The sequence below is a fragment of the Takifugu rubripes genome, chromosome 2, assembly GCF_901000725.2.
Source record: "Takifugu rubripes chromosome 2, fTakRub1.2, whole genome shotgun sequence".
Classification (NCBI taxonomy): Eukaryota; Metazoa; Chordata; class Actinopteri; order Tetraodontiformes; family Tetraodontidae; genus Takifugu; species Takifugu rubripes.
This window is the reverse complement of record NC_042286.1, coordinates 14,081,001-14,097,620: the sequence shown is the minus strand read 5'-3', so window position 1 is coordinate 14,097,620 and position 16,620 is coordinate 14,081,001. Positions and strand designations below refer to the sequence as shown.

Genomic DNA, 16,620 nt, shown 5'->3' with positions numbered 1-16,620 from the left:
GTGCTTTTTGTTATTTCGTATAATGTGAATTTGTAAGAGTTTTAAAGCGTGGAGCTTGCGGAATGAATGTAATGTTCCGTGATTAAGGGCTGCTTTAACGGGTTTCTGCCACAGGGCGGCGCTGTGGCGCCAAACTTGGCATCCGCGTGAACTTTCTTCTTCGGCGTCTTTCTTGCTTCCCTCCCCAGAATTAACTTTCCAGTTCGACCTTTTAGATTCACTTACATTATTTTTAATTTAATTAATTATCGCTATGACATTCAGTTTGGGAGTGAAGAAAAATGTTTTTTGGTTGCTTTATCCTCATTCTGCCACCGGGTGTCAATAGTAGTTCAACACCCGGGGGAACTTTCTTCTTCGCCGTCTTTCTCCGTCTGCTTCCCAGATTGTTTTTAATCGGTATATTTGAAACTCATGAGCATTAAAATCTTGTTTCTTAAACCCACACTGCAATGACACTGATGTTTATGCTTATCAACATCCCAAACGAACGTTGCGCTTTAAGGAAACAAAGAGATTTTAGTCATCCAGAGGTTTTATTTCTCCATGAGACGAGTTTAATTTTGCATAACAGTAGTAAGAGCAGCGGCCGAGGGTACAAATCGCTTTTCCATTTCAGTGTAAAAATAACTCTTCGTACCTCCCTCCTGTGCCGTCCTCTAGTAGTGCAAACAAATAATAGGCACAAGATGGATACGATCGAGTACATTATTCTGCTTTTGTTTGATTGGTGATGAGAATGCTAACAGCCAGAGTTTAATTAGCATTACGCGGGCAGCTTGACTTGCTGTTCGTAGCCGTATATGAACGATGGGCATCAAAATCCCTTAAAGTCTGATTCAATTGACAGGACAAATGTTTCCCATCGCTAAGTGCAGCTAAATTAAATACTTTTAAAAATAAAAAAAAGAAGAGACACTGGAAGCTTGTGGTCCCAAGCGACAATCACGTCTTCTTCGATGGTGCTTTTGCCTGTAGATATCAGAGCAAGCGTTTATGTGGCAACTTGACATCGTTCTACTAGAAAAAATAATAAAATAAAAGGGTCAAAATAAAGTCAGACATTTCCCAGATTTACATATGTTACAAATAAAAAATAAATATCTTTAATCTAGGCATTTTTACCAGAAAAATAAAGGTACAAACAGTGACGCTATTCTTCCCCCACCACCAGTGCATCTTCGAACATCAAGAGGCGAGCACGCCTCGCCGGATGATGTCGGACCCGTAGCGCCGGCCCAGAGAAGAGTCGCCCCTCAGCTGGTGGGAGTGGCATCGCTTCAGGCAGGGCTCCACCTCGCCCTCGCCCGCCTTCGGGCTGTAGCCCTTGTTCTCCGCTCCCGTGCGGAGGCGGGTTCGAGGTTGCGACGGCGTGTTGGTGAGCGGCCGCAGCAGCTGCTCCTCCTCTCCCGCCGTCTTTTCGCTCCTTTTTGGGATCTTGAACTTCCCCCAGCTTCTGAGGTGACCCGCTGCAGGTCTGCTGGGCGTGTGCGAGCCGCCGGAGGTTTTCTTCAACCAGCCGTTGGCTTTGTTGGCGACAGTGGCGTCGGACAGCACGACGGAGCTGCTGAAGGGGCTCCTGGTCGCTCCGTTGATGCTGAAGTTGTTGCTGTCAGAGTTCCTGATGTCCACCAGCCGGATGGAGACGCTCTTCTCCAGATGCTTGAACCTGAAGCTGTCCATCACGTCACTCCTCCTCTTCCTCCTCCGCTCCTCTTGCTCCTCCTCTGCTTTCGCTCCCACCAGTTCCTCCTCTGGGGACCCCGCCGCGTCCTTCCTCGGGGCTTTTCTGCTCTCCAGCTTGCAGACTTTCACCGCTTCCTGACCGACCTCTGGTTCCTCCAGCTCCGGAAATGGAATTTCCTGGCTTATTTTGGTTTCGCTTTCAACCTCAGGCGCTCTGCTCTCCGTCCCCCCCAGACCTCCGCTGGGACTGTCCTTCCCGGGAGCGAGCAGGGAGTCCACGCTCTTCCTCTCGCTGAATTTTCGTTTTTTCACCTTCAGAGGTCCTCGTTTGGCTTTCAGACCGGACTGACCGCAGGAAGAACGAGACTGGGGGTCAGGAGATGACAAGCGGCCCAGGCAGAGGATGTTCTCCAGGTCCTCCTCTGAAGGATCGCCTGGAACAGAAGGTGGACACAGATCTGAGCTCGTTTGCACTTTAGATTTCCAGGTAAATTTACCAAAGCGCAGGTTATGTGATGATGAGCTGCCGCGTTCTCCATCGTCCTTCTCTGGGACGCTCAAATGAGACCTTCTGTCAGGCTGATGGAGACCACCAACACTCACACCTGTGAAGAATCATCTGAAGAATCACCTGTGAGGAGCTGCTGATCCAGCAGGCGGACCTGGTGTTGGAAGATCTGCTCTTGGACCTTCCACAGCGAGCGCTTCATCTTCTCCCTCCGGGTCACCATGTAGGTCAGGTTCCGAACCTGAAGAAGAGCACTTTTAATCTAGAGTAGAACGCCTAGAACTTCTCTGCTGCTGCTGCTGCTGCTGCTGCTGCCCAGGGAGGTGGAGGAGCAGGAGGAGGAACTCACCCTCTCCAAGTCTTGTCGGAGGTGTGTGAAGAGCTGCAGGCGGCGGCGCAGCACTTCCTGTTCCCGGCGGGCCAAGCTGTCCTCCTCGTCCTTCTTCGGCGTGAGGAGCGGCTGGTTGTAGTTGGCCTTGCGCTTCAGCTTCCAGTACTGATACAGGAAGTCAACCGCCTCTGCCGACAGCTTCAGCTCCAGCGCCACCTCCTCCACCTCCACGAACTGGTAGAACTCCTCCTCCATGGCCTCCAGCTTCAGCTTGCGCAGGTTGACCCTCTGCTCCTGCTGGTGGCTGCAGAGCGTCTCTGCTCCGCCCGACATTCTGCTGCTGACCTGAGATGTGATGCTGGCCGACAAACAGGAAGCAGCAGCATCTTCTGCCTCCTCTGGCTCCTCTCTCATCCTGCCTCTCCTCCTCTTCTTGTCCCTGGAGCACTCCTCCTCCCCCCCTGAGTCTCTGTCCTCGGCGCCTTCCAGCCCTGAATGTTTTGGGCAGTAAGACTTGAATTTGACCTCGTCGTCCGCGGTGAGGATGGTGTTCATCTCCAGGCTGGCGTGGAGGCCACAGGTGACGTGGAAGGCCGTGCGGCAGTTTTTTGCTGAGCACTACGACAGAAGAAGAGACGGCAGAGGGGAGTTTGAGGCGGTTTTGGCATTAAAAATGGTGCCTTTTCCTCCCTCTTCTTCCCCCTCCCTCCTCACGCCGTCGGCCCGGCGTGGAGACGGGCTCTGCTGCTTCTCTTACCTGGATGCAGGCGCCGCTCTTCTCTTTGCACAGGCAGCAGATCAGAGCCCATCTGTTACTGGGAATCTGGGACACGTTGGTGATGGGCTCCATTTTCTCTGGATTGCCGATGCTCACCTGCACAAAGAGGAAAGATTTCGTTTTTAAATGTGCACACGAGTCCCGTGAAGACGTTGGACTGGGAGCCAAACTGGTTTTCAAAGGTTCTCCCTGAACTGGCAGCGTCCCATCATGCTGCTGGGCAGGAGCCATGAACACAAATGGGTTTCAGTCTTTCAGTAAAGCTCATAAAGTTCTGCTAAAGAGCGGATGAAGGAGGTTTAAAAAGGTTTCAAATGATTGATAAACTACAAACTCCAGCAGTGAAACACTTCTGCTGAGGATGGTCGGGAGAATCCACCCTGAACACAGGAGGATTAACAACGGACACCTTTGCTCCTCACCTCTGGGATCCACAAGGCACAGCTGACGTGGACCCACTTGGTTCCACTCCGGGTCGGCTTCATGGCGCCACCCTTCTTGGGACACAATTGGCATTTTGGTAGGATGCCGAGGGCGCAGATCCGGCAGAGCCAGCTGCCCTTTGGGACCTTCTGAATGCCGTAACAGGCCTGGCGGAGACACGCAGCGTTCAGGAGCACATCTGGGGAACGTTACGTCTGTTCGAGGGATGACCTCTGACCTGGTGCACGCAGATGTTGCACTTATCACAGAACACCATCTCGTTGTTGTCCTCGCCGTCGGGCGACTGGCAGACGTCGCAGACCACGTCCTCGTCGTACTCGATGCCCAGCCCCTCCTCCGTTTCCATGGCGTGCGTCATGTTCTCGTGGCAGCGGTGCTCGAACTCCTCCATCACTCTTTCCATGGTGATCTCATCCAGAGGAGGCACAGCTGGAAGAGCAGGACACCTCTGGCATGACTGCTCCAGAGTCCAGAGAATTCCCAACGCTCCCGTCCAGACCCACCCGGGACTCACCCATCTCTGCAAACTGCTCGTTAGCCATCTGCAGCCAGGCCACGTCCTGCTCGTTCAGGTCGTAGCGGCACATTCCCTCCGCCAGCGTCCGGATGTCCACGTAGCCCAGCGCCTCGGTGCCCGACGTCCGGATCAGCTTCTTTGGTCTGACAAACATGACCTCCTTCTCCTTCTCTGCCAGCGCTCTGCCCAGGAGCCGTTTCAGTCAGACGATGTGTGACAAAGATACATTTAGCTCCGCAGGAAGCCGCCAGAGTGGCGCCGCCTGTCCTACCTGACGACGGGCTGCGGGATGGACTGGGGGCTGACTGGGACCTGGACGCCCTTTTCCCACTCCTGCCTCCACGGGTCGGCGAGCACATAGTAGTCTTCGGGGTTGAGCTGGTACGAGTCGTGCACCTTCATGGCGGTGATCAGGTCGGTTCTGAAAACCTGCAGCATGAAAACCAGAGTCACTACGCAGCTCCTGAAGCTCCCTTCACTCCCAACAACGGAGACACGACTGCGACAGTTTAACAGCAGAGACAACACACGCACGCGCTTCATGAACGTCCACGTTCAAGAACAGTTCAAACAGAATCAGCAGCAGACGGGAAGAAGAATCCAGTTAATCAGCTCGCAGCGGAGTTATAGTCAGCGAGTGTGCACGGCGGCCGTGCACGAGGCCCCGGACCCCACAGCAGACAGGAGTGAGTGAGTGAGTGTGTGTGAGCTTGACTGAGGATTGCGGTAATCAAAGTAAAAGGTGATTTCTGCAGGCGATAAGCCTGACAGGAACCCATGACAACAAACAACAAGCAAGCAGACAGACGGAGGTTTGGGGTCGCGACCCTGCAGACGTACCTCGGAGGGCTTCTGCCCGGTGCTCCTCCTGGGCTGTGACGAATGCTGCGACCAGCAGGTTGAACTACCTGCAGCGGAAACACGAGCAGCTCAGTTGTTGTGACCGTGCAGGTAAATTTCCCGTGTTGATTCCATCATGTTTGCCAGATTCCACCTGCGTTCCACCGGAACTCCTTCATACACGAGTCTTTAGCAGCAACTACAACCACTGCTCAGATTAAGCTTTTCTTCCCGTGAGGCCTAAACAGTAAAACTAGGTAAAGACATGTAACCGCCCTGCTACCAACAGCTCTGATTAACACGGTTTACGTGAACACCAGGACGCCGGGGAAGCCGCACGCTGTAATCTAACACGATGAGTCGACTCTTTGCTTGTAAAACCCACAGGTGCTGCTATTCTCTCGGTTTCTGGAGCTTATTCATTCCAATGCTCCGTGCAATCACCAACTCTTATAAAGCCGTTGAAGCGTTCCCCTCGTCTTGGTCTGATTTTACTCACTGTAAATTCGTTAACCTAAAGGATAACACGTGTCCGGACCTCCTCCGAGTCCGGTTGGAGCCGCGGCAGATAAAGTGTGCTTACTTCCATTGTCGGAGTCCTCGCTGCTGCTGTGGTGTCGGTTTCTCTTCATCGTGGTCTGGCTGCGGAGCTTCACCGTAGAGTTGCTGCATAATAAATGACACGTATAGAGAAATATAGAGAGCAGCAGTGACGGAACCAAGAAGACCTGATGCAGCACACGCCACATTTGCAGCACATCTCAACTTCGTGCTTCGTGCTAACACTAGGATATTGGGGTGAAAATACAGCAGTTTTCTCAGTTAGCAAAGACCAGATATGGTGAGTAAATACTAGTTAGACGGGTGTAGGGCTGAAAGGACGCAGAGTCGCCCATCTGACACCTCCGGTCGGACACATTTAAGCCCCAACACATGGATCATCTGCAGGAATGATTGCATCAGGTATCTGACCGAACCTGAGACCATTTCTGTCTCCCAGCATAGAGGAGCAACAGTAAAAACACGCCAACACACGCAGGAAAACAACGCCCATGTGTCCCGACACAAACATAAACAAGGAGACGAAACGAGTGGAAATCCATCTGTGGTCTGTTCGAGCACACGGGTGGCGGTGCTAATGCCAAATCAAGCGGGGATCCACACCCATATCGACCCTTATTTCAACAAACACTTGAAAGTATTCGCTTGCTAACCTAGCGGCTAACATTAGCTAGCAAAATAAATCCGACGCTATGTTTGCGTAAGTGTTGTAAAGTAAGATAAAACGGACAAGCGATGCTATATTTTATGCAGTTGCAAAGCACTAGCTTTTAAAACAATATGTCTGAGGTCGTGCATTTAAATCATGTTATAATTTTACCTCAAATTAGCGGGGTGGCTAATACTGTTATGCAACATGCAGGCCCACCCACAGCCGGCGCCTCGAGTGTTTATGATAAACGTGGTGTTTTCAATGTTCTGCTACAAGCGTTGTCTTAAAATAACATTTTACGAAACTGGAAGCTCAGACATGTTTCAACGCGGAACGGTATTACGCTTAATGTGCATGCTTTAAACGGACACAGTAACGTCAGGCTGCACGTTTCCAGGTGACGTTTGGGGTTAGCAACACCGGCTAGCACGTTAGCGAGGAGCTACACTGATACTAACCGCAGTTGCCATTTAGCATTAGCCACCGATGCTAACGGGAGACTGGCTTCAACAGTGCCCGTGTTTGAACGGCAAGAATCAGCTGGGGAAGCTTACAGACTGCCAATAATTACTGAAACTCCCCGGAAAGAGCAGACATTTCAAAACCACTTTCAACAGCAAAAAGTTGTGCAATGTGCGCGGCAACACAGCGGGACAGCGTAGCATATTTACCAGAGCTCCACTGGCTGGGGATTATCTTTGGCGCCATTTTAAATGACGATGTCGCGTTTTCCTAGCGGACAGCTACCGCGACCATACTAAAAACACCCACTGGTTCAAGCCCCTTTATGTCGCTCTATTACCCGTGTGCACAAATCAAATGTGCGTGGAGTTGAAGAGAGTTTAGACGGTACATACAGAGCACGCCAGGCCGATGCAAGCAGGTGTTTTTGAGTTTGATGTACAGCGCAGTTTCAGCCGTGAGTTCCGCTTGACCCGCATTCCACATACACAAACACGGCGGCGGCCTGGGAGGAGGTTACACACCCGGTGCTGCAGTTCCAGCGGGGGCCGCAGGGGGGCAGCAGCGCTGCGTTCTTCTTCTACTGATATAGAATCAACGCACTTCCTGTCTCGCGAACTCCGTTATTTATGTACGACACCTTCAGCGTTTCCTACATTTATTGATGTTTTTTTTGTAATTCATACATCGAAACACATTGTTACTGTTAAAATATACAATATTCTATCTAAATGAAACATATATCAAGTTCAATTGACAGGAAAAAGCTGTTTAATATAATAGTCCAGATCAATGCATAGAACAATTCACCTTTTAGGTAAATGCTATAGTGTAAAAACAACCTAGTGCGATTTAAATGATTTAGTTGGGGTTTTTTTAAATAAAAAAAACACATGCTGTGATGGACTTCATTGGATTTAAAGACTCTAAAATTGTGAACATGCATCCAGTATTTGAAGGATGAGGGGAAGTGAAGCCTGAGTAACATGCAGTGAAGCCTGAGTAACATGCGGTCTGAAGGGGACCCTGAACGCCTCACGGGAGAATCAGAACAGTCACGTGATTGAACGCAGCACAGATTGACAACAGAACATCCAGCAGCACTAAAGAACTAAAGACTGACTGAAATGTTTCAGAGATGACAGACTGGTTTATGCTTCACAGAACCAGTAAAACGGACCAAAATTCACAGTTTATGTACAATTACAACAAATAAGATCCAGAGCTACATGCTACAAGTCTCACCGTGTTCCCTGGGTGGACTGTAAATTCTTATCAGTTTTTAATGTGAAACGCCAATAAATCACATTTGTCATTGGGTTGATCATTTTTGAATCAAAGTGTTAACAACAGACGCAGCAGATTAGCTGCAGCCTGGGCGATCACTGCTGCGATGGGATTTTTCTCTTTTTATGTTAAAAAAAACACTCAAAAAATAACATTATAAAGCTTTGGTCTTCTTAAATGCTTATTATTCACTTTTCAGTTACTTCAGTTCCAACTAGCGGTTTGTTAGCATAACCCTAACCCCAACCCTTTGAGCTGTTTTCGCAGATTTTTACCAAAACGGTTCAGGCACAGAAAGCTAAAACTCTTGATTTTATTTTATTTAACGTTGCTTCTTCTGATGCATGTTTTTCAGAGAGCTCAAGCACAGTTAAACTAACCGCTGGCTGCAGTTTCCTGCTGGATCAGATGAAAATGGAAAACTTTTGATGGATTCTTTTTATGCTGCGATGCAGAAAAATGGTGACAGTTTTACCTAAATGAGGATCTATGGATAAAATGATTCCAGGAGTGATGACGACCCAGAGAACATCAGCACTAGCCTCAGAATCTTCCAGACTTGGACGTGTCCCTCTTCGCTGTTCCCGAGTTCATCTGATGGCCAGGATGGCGTCGTAGGACTTACCAGTCCGGCACACCTGGACGCTGGTGAAGCCGGCCTTGTTGAGCATGCGTTTGTACTGGGATGGCGGATATTCTCGGCCTTCCGTCTGAATCAGCATGCTGAGGGAGAAGAGCTGGGCCATGACCGGCCCTCGCCTGTTCTCAAACAGCAGGGCCTCCACCAGCAGGATGCCTCCACCTGCAGGGACAGACCACCAAAAGCTGTGGAGAGATTCCTCTGGAGGGGGGTGTGTGTGTGTGTGTGTGTGTGCCACAGCAGGTCACACCTGGTCTGCACGCATCATAGATCTTCCTCAGCAGCATCAGACACTTCTCCTCAGTCCAGTCATGAATTATTCTGCCCAGAATGTACAGATCCGCAGGAGGAAGCTGATCGCTGAAGAAATCTCCTGTGTGCAACAGGAAGTCGTGTCATCGCTGCAGACCAAGCTTTGAGGAGGCGCACGCAGTCACATGACCTGATCGTTTTGTATGTTCCTGAAGACACTCACCAGCTTGAAATGCGATGTTATCGTCATCCTGAGCGAAATGTTTCTGAGCCATTTCTACCACGTGCGGCAGATCGAACACGGTGACCGAGGACGAGGGGAACGCCTTCAGCACCTCCCGGGCCAGAGCCCCGGTGCAGCCTGGGAGTGGCTCAACAAAACACACGGACATGAACGCATAAGGGTCTCATCATGGTTTGTGGAAGGAGTAAAGAATTTAGGATCTGACCTCCCAGATCCACGATGTTCTGGAAGCAGGAGAGGTTAAAAGCTGTCGCGATGTCGTGTCCGTCCAGAACCCAGGTGGAGTTCATCAGGCCCATGAACTTCAGGGTCTGCTCCTCCGATCTGAAGTGTGATTAAAGAGCATGATGGAAGCCACACGCTGCACTGAACCCACCCAGCAAACACAAACCTGTAAATGGCCTGGAAAATGTCCCCCGCTGGGAGGCCAAACGTCTTTTCGTTCTGGTTCTTGCCCTCCCTGCATGGACACAGGACAGAGAACCGTGTGGACATGTTCTGTTGAGTCCTGCAGATGGTTCTGGGGACGGCGGCTCCAGAGCAGGTCTCTGAAGGTGCAGGAACACACGCCTACCTGACGGCGTCCGTGATGTTGTTCCAGAGCGGGTAGATGGTCTGTGATTGGTAGACGATCATGTCGTGGAGAGACTTGGCGCTGCCTCTGGCCAGGTAGAGGTTCGCCACATCGGTGCTGCTGTACAGGGCTGCTTCCACCAGAGAACGTCACATTTAACACACACTTAACACACGTTCTACTCTCAGCTCGCCTCACCTGTTCCATCACACGTCTCCACCTCCAGGATCTCGATGCCCACCAGTGTGTCCAGCAGCCTCTCCGCCCCGTCCACACTGGTGTCCAGTTCCTGGGCTATTTGCTGGGCGCTCAGGGGCTCCGGGGACTTCAACAGGAGGTCAAACACTCCGAGCTCACAGGCAGAAAAGATCACCTGTAGTGAAGAGCAGCATTAACAGCACCTGGCTACCAGCCTCCCAACCAGCGTCTCTTCTGCCTCCGGGTCCAGACGTTGTTCTGATTCTAGAACACAAACGTCCTGCACAATCCTTTGGATGTCGTTGAATCAAACCGCTTCCATATAAAGCCGGTCAGACACGAGACCGGAGACGCTTTATTGATTTTAGAATGTGGATATTTAATAAATGCTAGAAAGGAACAGGGGGCTTCCCATCAGAAGATGGTGGCTATTTCTTTGTTGGAGAGAAACCAAGTCATTGTTTTCCGGGGACCATATTGTTATCAATGCATTAATTCCAAACACTGAGTAACAATATTTTAAGAAAAACAGGATAAATGAGTGATATCCAAAATAAGAGTTTATTTAACTCCGTTAGCAGAAATTAGCTTCCACGTTTTTCTAATTTGAACAAATGTGAATTATTTTTCTCATTGGGGGACCAAAATGGATCCAGCAGGGATCCACTGCAGCAGATTAACTTAAAATAGAGTCCTGCAGAAATCAGAAAGCTCTGTGGAGAGAATCGATCTGAATCATGTGGGAAAACGTTACCTTGGAGACCCGGAATCCATTGAAATATTCCAGAAGTTTAAAAGGATAATCGAGCTCACTCTGAGAGAGATTCTCTGCCATGGCTGACCCTCCTGATGGAACACGCACAAAATCCCGATGAAATCACTGTCCGAACTCCTGAGAGGCTTCAGGATCAAGAATCACCGGACGGATTCCGCCGACAAACCGGGGGGAATATTTTTGGGGGGGTGGTGGAGGAACCAGGACGTCGGCGTTGTGTCCAGGAACCGGAGCGGGGTCGAAAGAGCATCTGCGGCTTAAACACTTTCGCTCCGCGGATCTCCGAGTGATCTGAAGTCGGCGGACGTGAAGGAAGCGGAGCAACGTCACGCCACACGAGGCTGCAGTTCCAGGAGCAGCCGGAGCGCCGCGGGGGCGCTGTTGTACTGTTATTGTCAGGACAGCGTGCGCGTGTGGATGAAATTCGTGACTGTTTCATCACAAAAACCTGATTTTTGACGGTTTGCTTTTTAATCAACCAAACCTTTCACACCAAACATGAAAATCAACATAACTGACAAGGTCTATAAATAAAGTCTTTTTAAAGGCTGATTACTGATGAGTAAAATACAAAAATTCCACATCTAGAACGTCTGTTATTGGCTGGAATTCTTGTTTAATGCAGGAATATTTTAAACCTAACATCTTAGGATGCCTGTTGGGCTGTGATGGTGTCAAATGTCTGCAGAATTTTATGTTCCCACCTGAAGAACTTTCAAACATTCCTCTGGGTTTATCAGAACCAACGGCCACATGAAGCCTGAGGATTAAAAAAATCAGAGAAACCTAAAGTTGAATCATTCACCTTTGAATACCTGCTGATTCAAGAGGGATCTGTGATGAAGTCAACTTCTGCCCAAACACTGAAATTGAACTGAAATTCTGTCCCGGCCCCCGGGCCTCCATCTGTGGGCTCAGATGAACCTTTTAGTGGGCTGTAAAAGTAACATTAGGACAGAGATCCAGCAATAAAGTCAAATAAAGTCGAGACGTTTTCAATTATTAACCAAATCGATTTATTATGCATGAACAAATCCCTTCCTGCCTCTGTCGCGCAGACACACACACACACACACACACACACACACACCCAACATTTAAATACATGATGTGGAGGGTTCGGATAGCTCACTCGTTTTCGCTGAACATGCTTTAATAAAACGCCATAGATATTTACAGGATAAGCAACGTTTCAGAGGATTCTCAGCTCCCGGTCCCGCCCTGCAGCACTCTAAGCTTCTTACTTTTATTGAATTTTCTGGAAATTCACCCACATTAAAAAAAAAAAAAAGAACAGAAAGAACAAAAAAAAAAAAAAAGGGGGTTTTGGCCGGCACCACGTAGCGTTATGTAGGTGGAGTTGATGGACTACATAAATATGGCAGTAACACTGAGTAACTCATGGGTCTATTTACACGCACGTGCACTGGGGAAATGTGAGTGTGGGTGGACGACTGACTGGGAACAACCGTCTCCTCCGTCCCTCCGCTCGCCGCCTCTGTTCGAGCGTCAGCACTGACACAACAAACAAAATAAGGCACGATTAATACTTGGACCGCTGGGGTGGGGTGGGGGGTCTACAGACCTGCAGCTTGTGAGGTGTGTAAACAACTGTCTAGTGATGGAAACTTCCCTTTGTATTCCTGATCAGATTGAAAAACAAGAGTCACACGGCCGCCGCCCCCCACTCTGACTCCGCCCACTCTCCCGCTATGCTACTCAAATACAATCACATGGTGACAAACAGAAAACTAGTAGTGCATACACTACAAACACAAAGGAAAACATGGCCTTCTGATCCTGCCGTGGGCGTCAGCTCTCTGGCTACGTCTGACCAACTTCCACCCGGCGCTCGCCCATCGTCGTGGCGACCACAGCTCCCCCTAAACCCCACCCATCTTCTGCAGAAATGATTCAAATATTTTGGGGGGTTTATAAGTAAGTGCACAAGCCCCTGTCTCCCCACCGGGTCAGCGTTCTGTCTCTCTGCCCCGCCGAAAAGCCTTCTGGTGTCGCGGGATCGGGATGGGGATGGGGGGGAGGGGGAGGGGGGGCGGAGGGAGGTTCAGGGTGTGCAGGAGGGAACGCCCCGCCTTTCCGGCAGAGCCGCAGACTGAGAGGGTGAAGAAGTCGCGGGCAGCAATGAAGAGCAGCTGGTGGGTAGATGGGGCGGGGGGGTGGTCCTGGGGCAGGGGGGGTGGTCCTGGGGCGGGGGGGGTGGTCCTGGGGCAGGGGGGGTGGTCCTGGGGCGGTCTGTCGCAGCTGTCGGGGGCTCCAGGCTTTGGTCAGTGATGAACCGCTCAGTCGTTCTTCAGGTGGTCTTTGATGTCCTCCTCGTCCGTGTACTCCGAGGGCTCGTCTCCGGGCTTCAGCAACCTCCCGACGTAATCGTATTTTTCTAGAAGGCAGCAGTGGGACTGGTTAAACTGGTTAAACTGGTAACCAAACACCCCCCCGAGCGGAACCCGATACCTAAAGTCCACTTTCAACAACAAACTTTCGACAGGAACGCTGCACCAGACTAAAGCTGGAAAAACATTTTGCTGCTTCCTGAGCCACATGTCTCTCTCTCTCTCTCTCACACGCACACACACACACACACGTGCACGTTCCAGCTGATTTAACGTCTCTGGATGGCGCATGAGTGCGTCCGTGTCAACACTCGCAGATGTTCAAGAAGAGGGAAGTTGACCTACGAGTTAAACAGTAATTGACTGACCTCTTTTCTTAACATCCGTTAATCTCTCGCAGTTGCAAGTTGCCGCACGCTAAAGTTGCCGCTGCAACCAGAAGGGTTGCTGGTTATAATCCCAGCCCCGACGGCGAGTTAATCTTTACACACGGGGATTAGATTAAAATAATTGGGTTCAGAGTTTCGTCACTTTCTGCCGACATGGCCGGTGACATTTTTACGCGACCGAGGTTTGATTTCACTCCAAAAATAAACTAAAACCCGGCTCTTCTGCTGGACCGTTCCGCCTCCGCCGACGACCGATTGTGCTGAACTACAACCGTGGAGTCACGCAGATCGGACCGAGGCGGTACCGGTGACGCCAACCCACCCAGAAACTGCATCTCCCACTCTCTCACGCTCTCCATCTGCACGGCGGTGAGGTCCGACAGGTCGTCGTACTCGTCCCTCAGGGCGTCTTTCTCCAGACAGAACGTGGCCAGGCCTCTGGAGGCGTCCCGGCCCGCGAAAATACCATAAGGACCATCTGAGGACAGGAAACAGAAAGTTAAACTGGAGGAGTTGGTGTCAGTGATTCGGGGGGTTTCCAGGAAAACGACTTGCTCTTTATCTGAGAAGCCGCCAGTGTTGAAGAACCCAGATCTTCAGAGATGAGGGCACCGGTTTCAGCCCGAGAACTTCCGATTATCTCGATGTTACAACACGCACGCGAGCACGTGAGCGGCCCGTCTTTTCCTCCCCATCCTCCAGAACATCATCTGACCACCATGTGAAAACTCTGCAGGCTTTCACAAACAAAAACGAGCTGCGTACGTGCCGCTGGCGATAAAGCGAAGGCGCTTTATCACCTCGGAGATTAGACGTGCGGCTCGGCAGCACATTTCCTTGGAAGGCGACGCGGCTCTGAATGTCTGCACACATTAGACGGGGCAGCGTGCCGGTCCCGTTGGACCGCTCCGTTCCAACATTATTGGAATATCTTGGACCAAAGCTGAGCTGCAGAGATCAGGCTCAGCTGTGTCTGCAGAATTTAATGGCTGCTGTTGGAATAGAACCAGCAACCAGTCAAGAACTTTGAATAGCAGAATCGGTACAAGATTCCAAAAGACAAATGCAACATTTATCTGGGGGGGGGGGGTGGCTCAAGTCCTCCACAGCTGGGCCCAGTATCTGCTCACCCAATGGGGGACAAATTCTGACGTGGACGAACCGACACGCGGTTCCGTCAGATTATTCAGCAACAGGACACGTTGGCGTTTCGGTCCAACGTGTCCTGTCGGTCTCCGTGCACGAAAAAAAAGAAACGCTGCTGACAAAGAGATCTTACAGGCTTTACCCGAACAGGCAGCCGAGTCCACTGAGACAAAAGGCTGCCGGACGGGTCCGACTTGCTGCTTCAGAACCTCAACTCAAAACTCATAACAAACGGCTCCGATGCACTAAATCGTGGGGGAGCCGCAAATATTAACCCGATGTTTAAATGTTTCATTTCGCACACAAGTCAGAAACTGCAGCCACGTCATCAAAGCCGCCATTTTTTACATATTATATTTGCAAAAGAGCAAATATTCCGTCCATGCGAACCAGCGCTGGCGAGACCGAACTGTGTGCAAGCACGGGCGGCTAACGTTAGCGGCTAGCTGGCTGCCTCTAATCCCGCATCACGCTCCGAGTTACGCGATGGGCTCCAAACTTTAGAACCCGTCGTTCTGTAAAGGTCACTGCGGAGCAACGACGCGTAGGGCGAGTTAAACGCCACGAAACTTTGGCCACCGTGCGGGGGAGCTAACAGCTAGCAGCCCATTCAGAGGCACAGCCACCGCCGCCGAGCTAAGCTAACCACAGCGGAATTGCGCCCAAATGTTTGTACCGCACAACTCACCAAGAAGTCCGTGTGCGGTGGCCCCACACCCACCCACCAGCAACTCACCTTTCCCATAAAACTTTTTGCCACTGGTCACGTCGAAAATTTTCATGTTGACTGCCATCAGGATGCGCGGGTTCTGGAGTCCGTCGTACTCCCGCAACTGCTCCAGAGTGAAGTCCCTTCTCCTCATCTTTGGAAGCGCCGAGGCCTCGTCGCCCTGACCCGTGCTGGAGACGAGCCGCCTGCCCCACCGCCGGTACAGCAGAACGCAGCCCGAAACCACGAACACCAAAACGCTAAGGTTCAGCAACATCGCGCCGAGGCCAAGTCCGTTCGACTCTCCCACTGTCCCCTGCCCGCCGCTGGTGTCTACAGGACCGCTCGAACTGCCTCCGTCGTCCGCCATACTGCTGTTAGCGCCTACCCGCCCCTGTGTCGGTGATGTGTTCGCGACCTATTGGGAATAACACAACCACCAGTTGCGTGACCCGAGCAACGCTCAAGTGCTACGTACATACGTAGTTTTTTTTTTTGTTTTTTTTGTTTTTTTAATGTCATTCATCAATTAGCCCACAGAAACCAAGGCAATTTATCGTGAGATCATTTGGCAAATATAGTCTAAATAGTAGCCAAAACAGGATGCATTGCTGTTTTAGTTTAATCAAAGTGTCTGACGATAGTTAACATTTTCAAATAAGATATGGAGACATAGATAATCCAGAGAAGCGGGGTCATTGACGTACACTGTTTTGAGTCACCGAATATATTTAACTTGAAAAGGTTTTTTTGAACGGTATTTATTTCAGAACTATTTAATGTCCAATTTACGATTGTAATTGAAAGCAGCGAAACCGTCAGTGCCTAATTTGCACCCGGAACCCGAGATGCGCATGCGCAAACCAACATTACATTACAAAGAAACGCAAATTGGTTGGCCTTTTGGTCATGACCGCAAATTGGTCAAGCCGTCTTATATTAATATACTCAGCATTAATTTAAAAGGGATTCAGTTTATGAGTTACATATGAATCAGTTGACTTCAGGAAAAGTGTAAGTTTTGGTATTCCCAAAGCTAAGGCAACAATTGGCGAAGAGTGGGACTTGTTGCCTTTATATTTTTTAATAGCAAATAAAGTTTCTATTTGTTCATTTCTCAATTTGACATTAACAATTGATGCACCTTTGTGGAAATGAGGCTGAAAGACTTTTCCACATAGACCTTAACTGTCCTTTATGTGGCATTTTGACTTGGAGAAGTTTCTTTTTAACAAAACTAAAATGAAGGATGGCTTTGATGGAAAAACATTTTGGC

General features: G+C 50.1%; 3 protein-coding genes across 6 annotated transcripts; all 3 read right to left on the bottom strand.

The window, feature by feature from the left end:
* Positions 1-517: 517 nt before the first annotated feature.
* On the bottom strand, positions 518-7,315 carry jade1 (jade family PHD finger 1). Of its 3 annotated transcripts, none has more exons than XM_011620185.2 (11): positions 7,175-7,315; positions 5,688-5,770; positions 5,105-5,172; positions 4,536-4,693; positions 4,262-4,446; positions 3,965-4,176; positions 3,726-3,893; positions 3,283-3,399; positions 2,544-3,143; positions 2,318-2,435; positions 518-2,120 (listed from the first exon to the last, which is right to left on the bottom strand). In XM_011620185.2, the coding sequence occupies exons 2-11, from the start codon at positions 5,734-5,736 to the stop codon at positions 1,189-1,191; spliced, it is 2,607 nt and encodes an 868-aa protein (XP_011618487.2). In that variant the 5' UTR covers positions 5,737-5,770; positions 7,175-7,315; the 3' UTR covers positions 518-1,188. The 3 variants fall into 3 exon arrangements, with proteins under 3 accessions (XP_011618487.2, XP_011618492.2, XP_011618497.2); XM_011620190.2 differs by lacking the exon at positions 7,175-7,315 and adding an exon at positions 6,989-7,127; XM_011620195.2 differs by lacking the exon at positions 7,175-7,315 and adding an exon at positions 6,776-6,928.
* Positions 7,316-7,420: 105 nt separating this feature from the next.
* On the bottom strand, positions 7,421-11,036 carry asmt2 (acetylserotonin O-methyltransferase 2). Of its 2 annotated transcripts, none has more exons than XM_029828482.1 (8): positions 10,729-11,036; positions 9,975-10,149; positions 9,777-9,909; positions 9,594-9,662; positions 9,408-9,526; positions 9,182-9,319; positions 8,957-9,079; positions 7,421-8,868 (listed from the first exon to the last, which is right to left on the bottom strand). In XM_029828482.1, the coding sequence occupies exons 1-8, from the start codon at positions 10,807-10,809 to the stop codon at positions 8,657-8,659; spliced, it is 1,050 nt and encodes a 349-aa protein (XP_029684342.1). In that variant the 5' UTR covers positions 10,810-11,036; the 3' UTR covers positions 7,421-8,656. The 2 variants fall into 2 exon arrangements, with proteins under 2 accessions (XP_029684342.1, XP_003962881.2); XM_003962832.3 differs by having other exon boundaries at positions 9,777-9,906.
* Positions 11,037-11,741: 705 nt separating this feature from the next.
* Positions 11,742-15,781, bottom strand: pgrmc2 (progesterone receptor membrane component 2). Its single transcript, XM_003962833.3, has 3 exons — positions 15,372-15,781; positions 13,812-13,967; positions 11,742-13,147 (listed from the first exon to the last, which is right to left on the bottom strand). Exons 1-3 carry the CDS (start codon positions 15,712-15,714, stop codon positions 13,050-13,052), a joined length of 597 nt encoding a protein of 198 aa, XP_003962882.1. The 5' UTR covers positions 15,715-15,781; the 3' UTR covers positions 11,742-13,049.
* Positions 15,782-16,620: the final 839 nt, after the last annotated feature.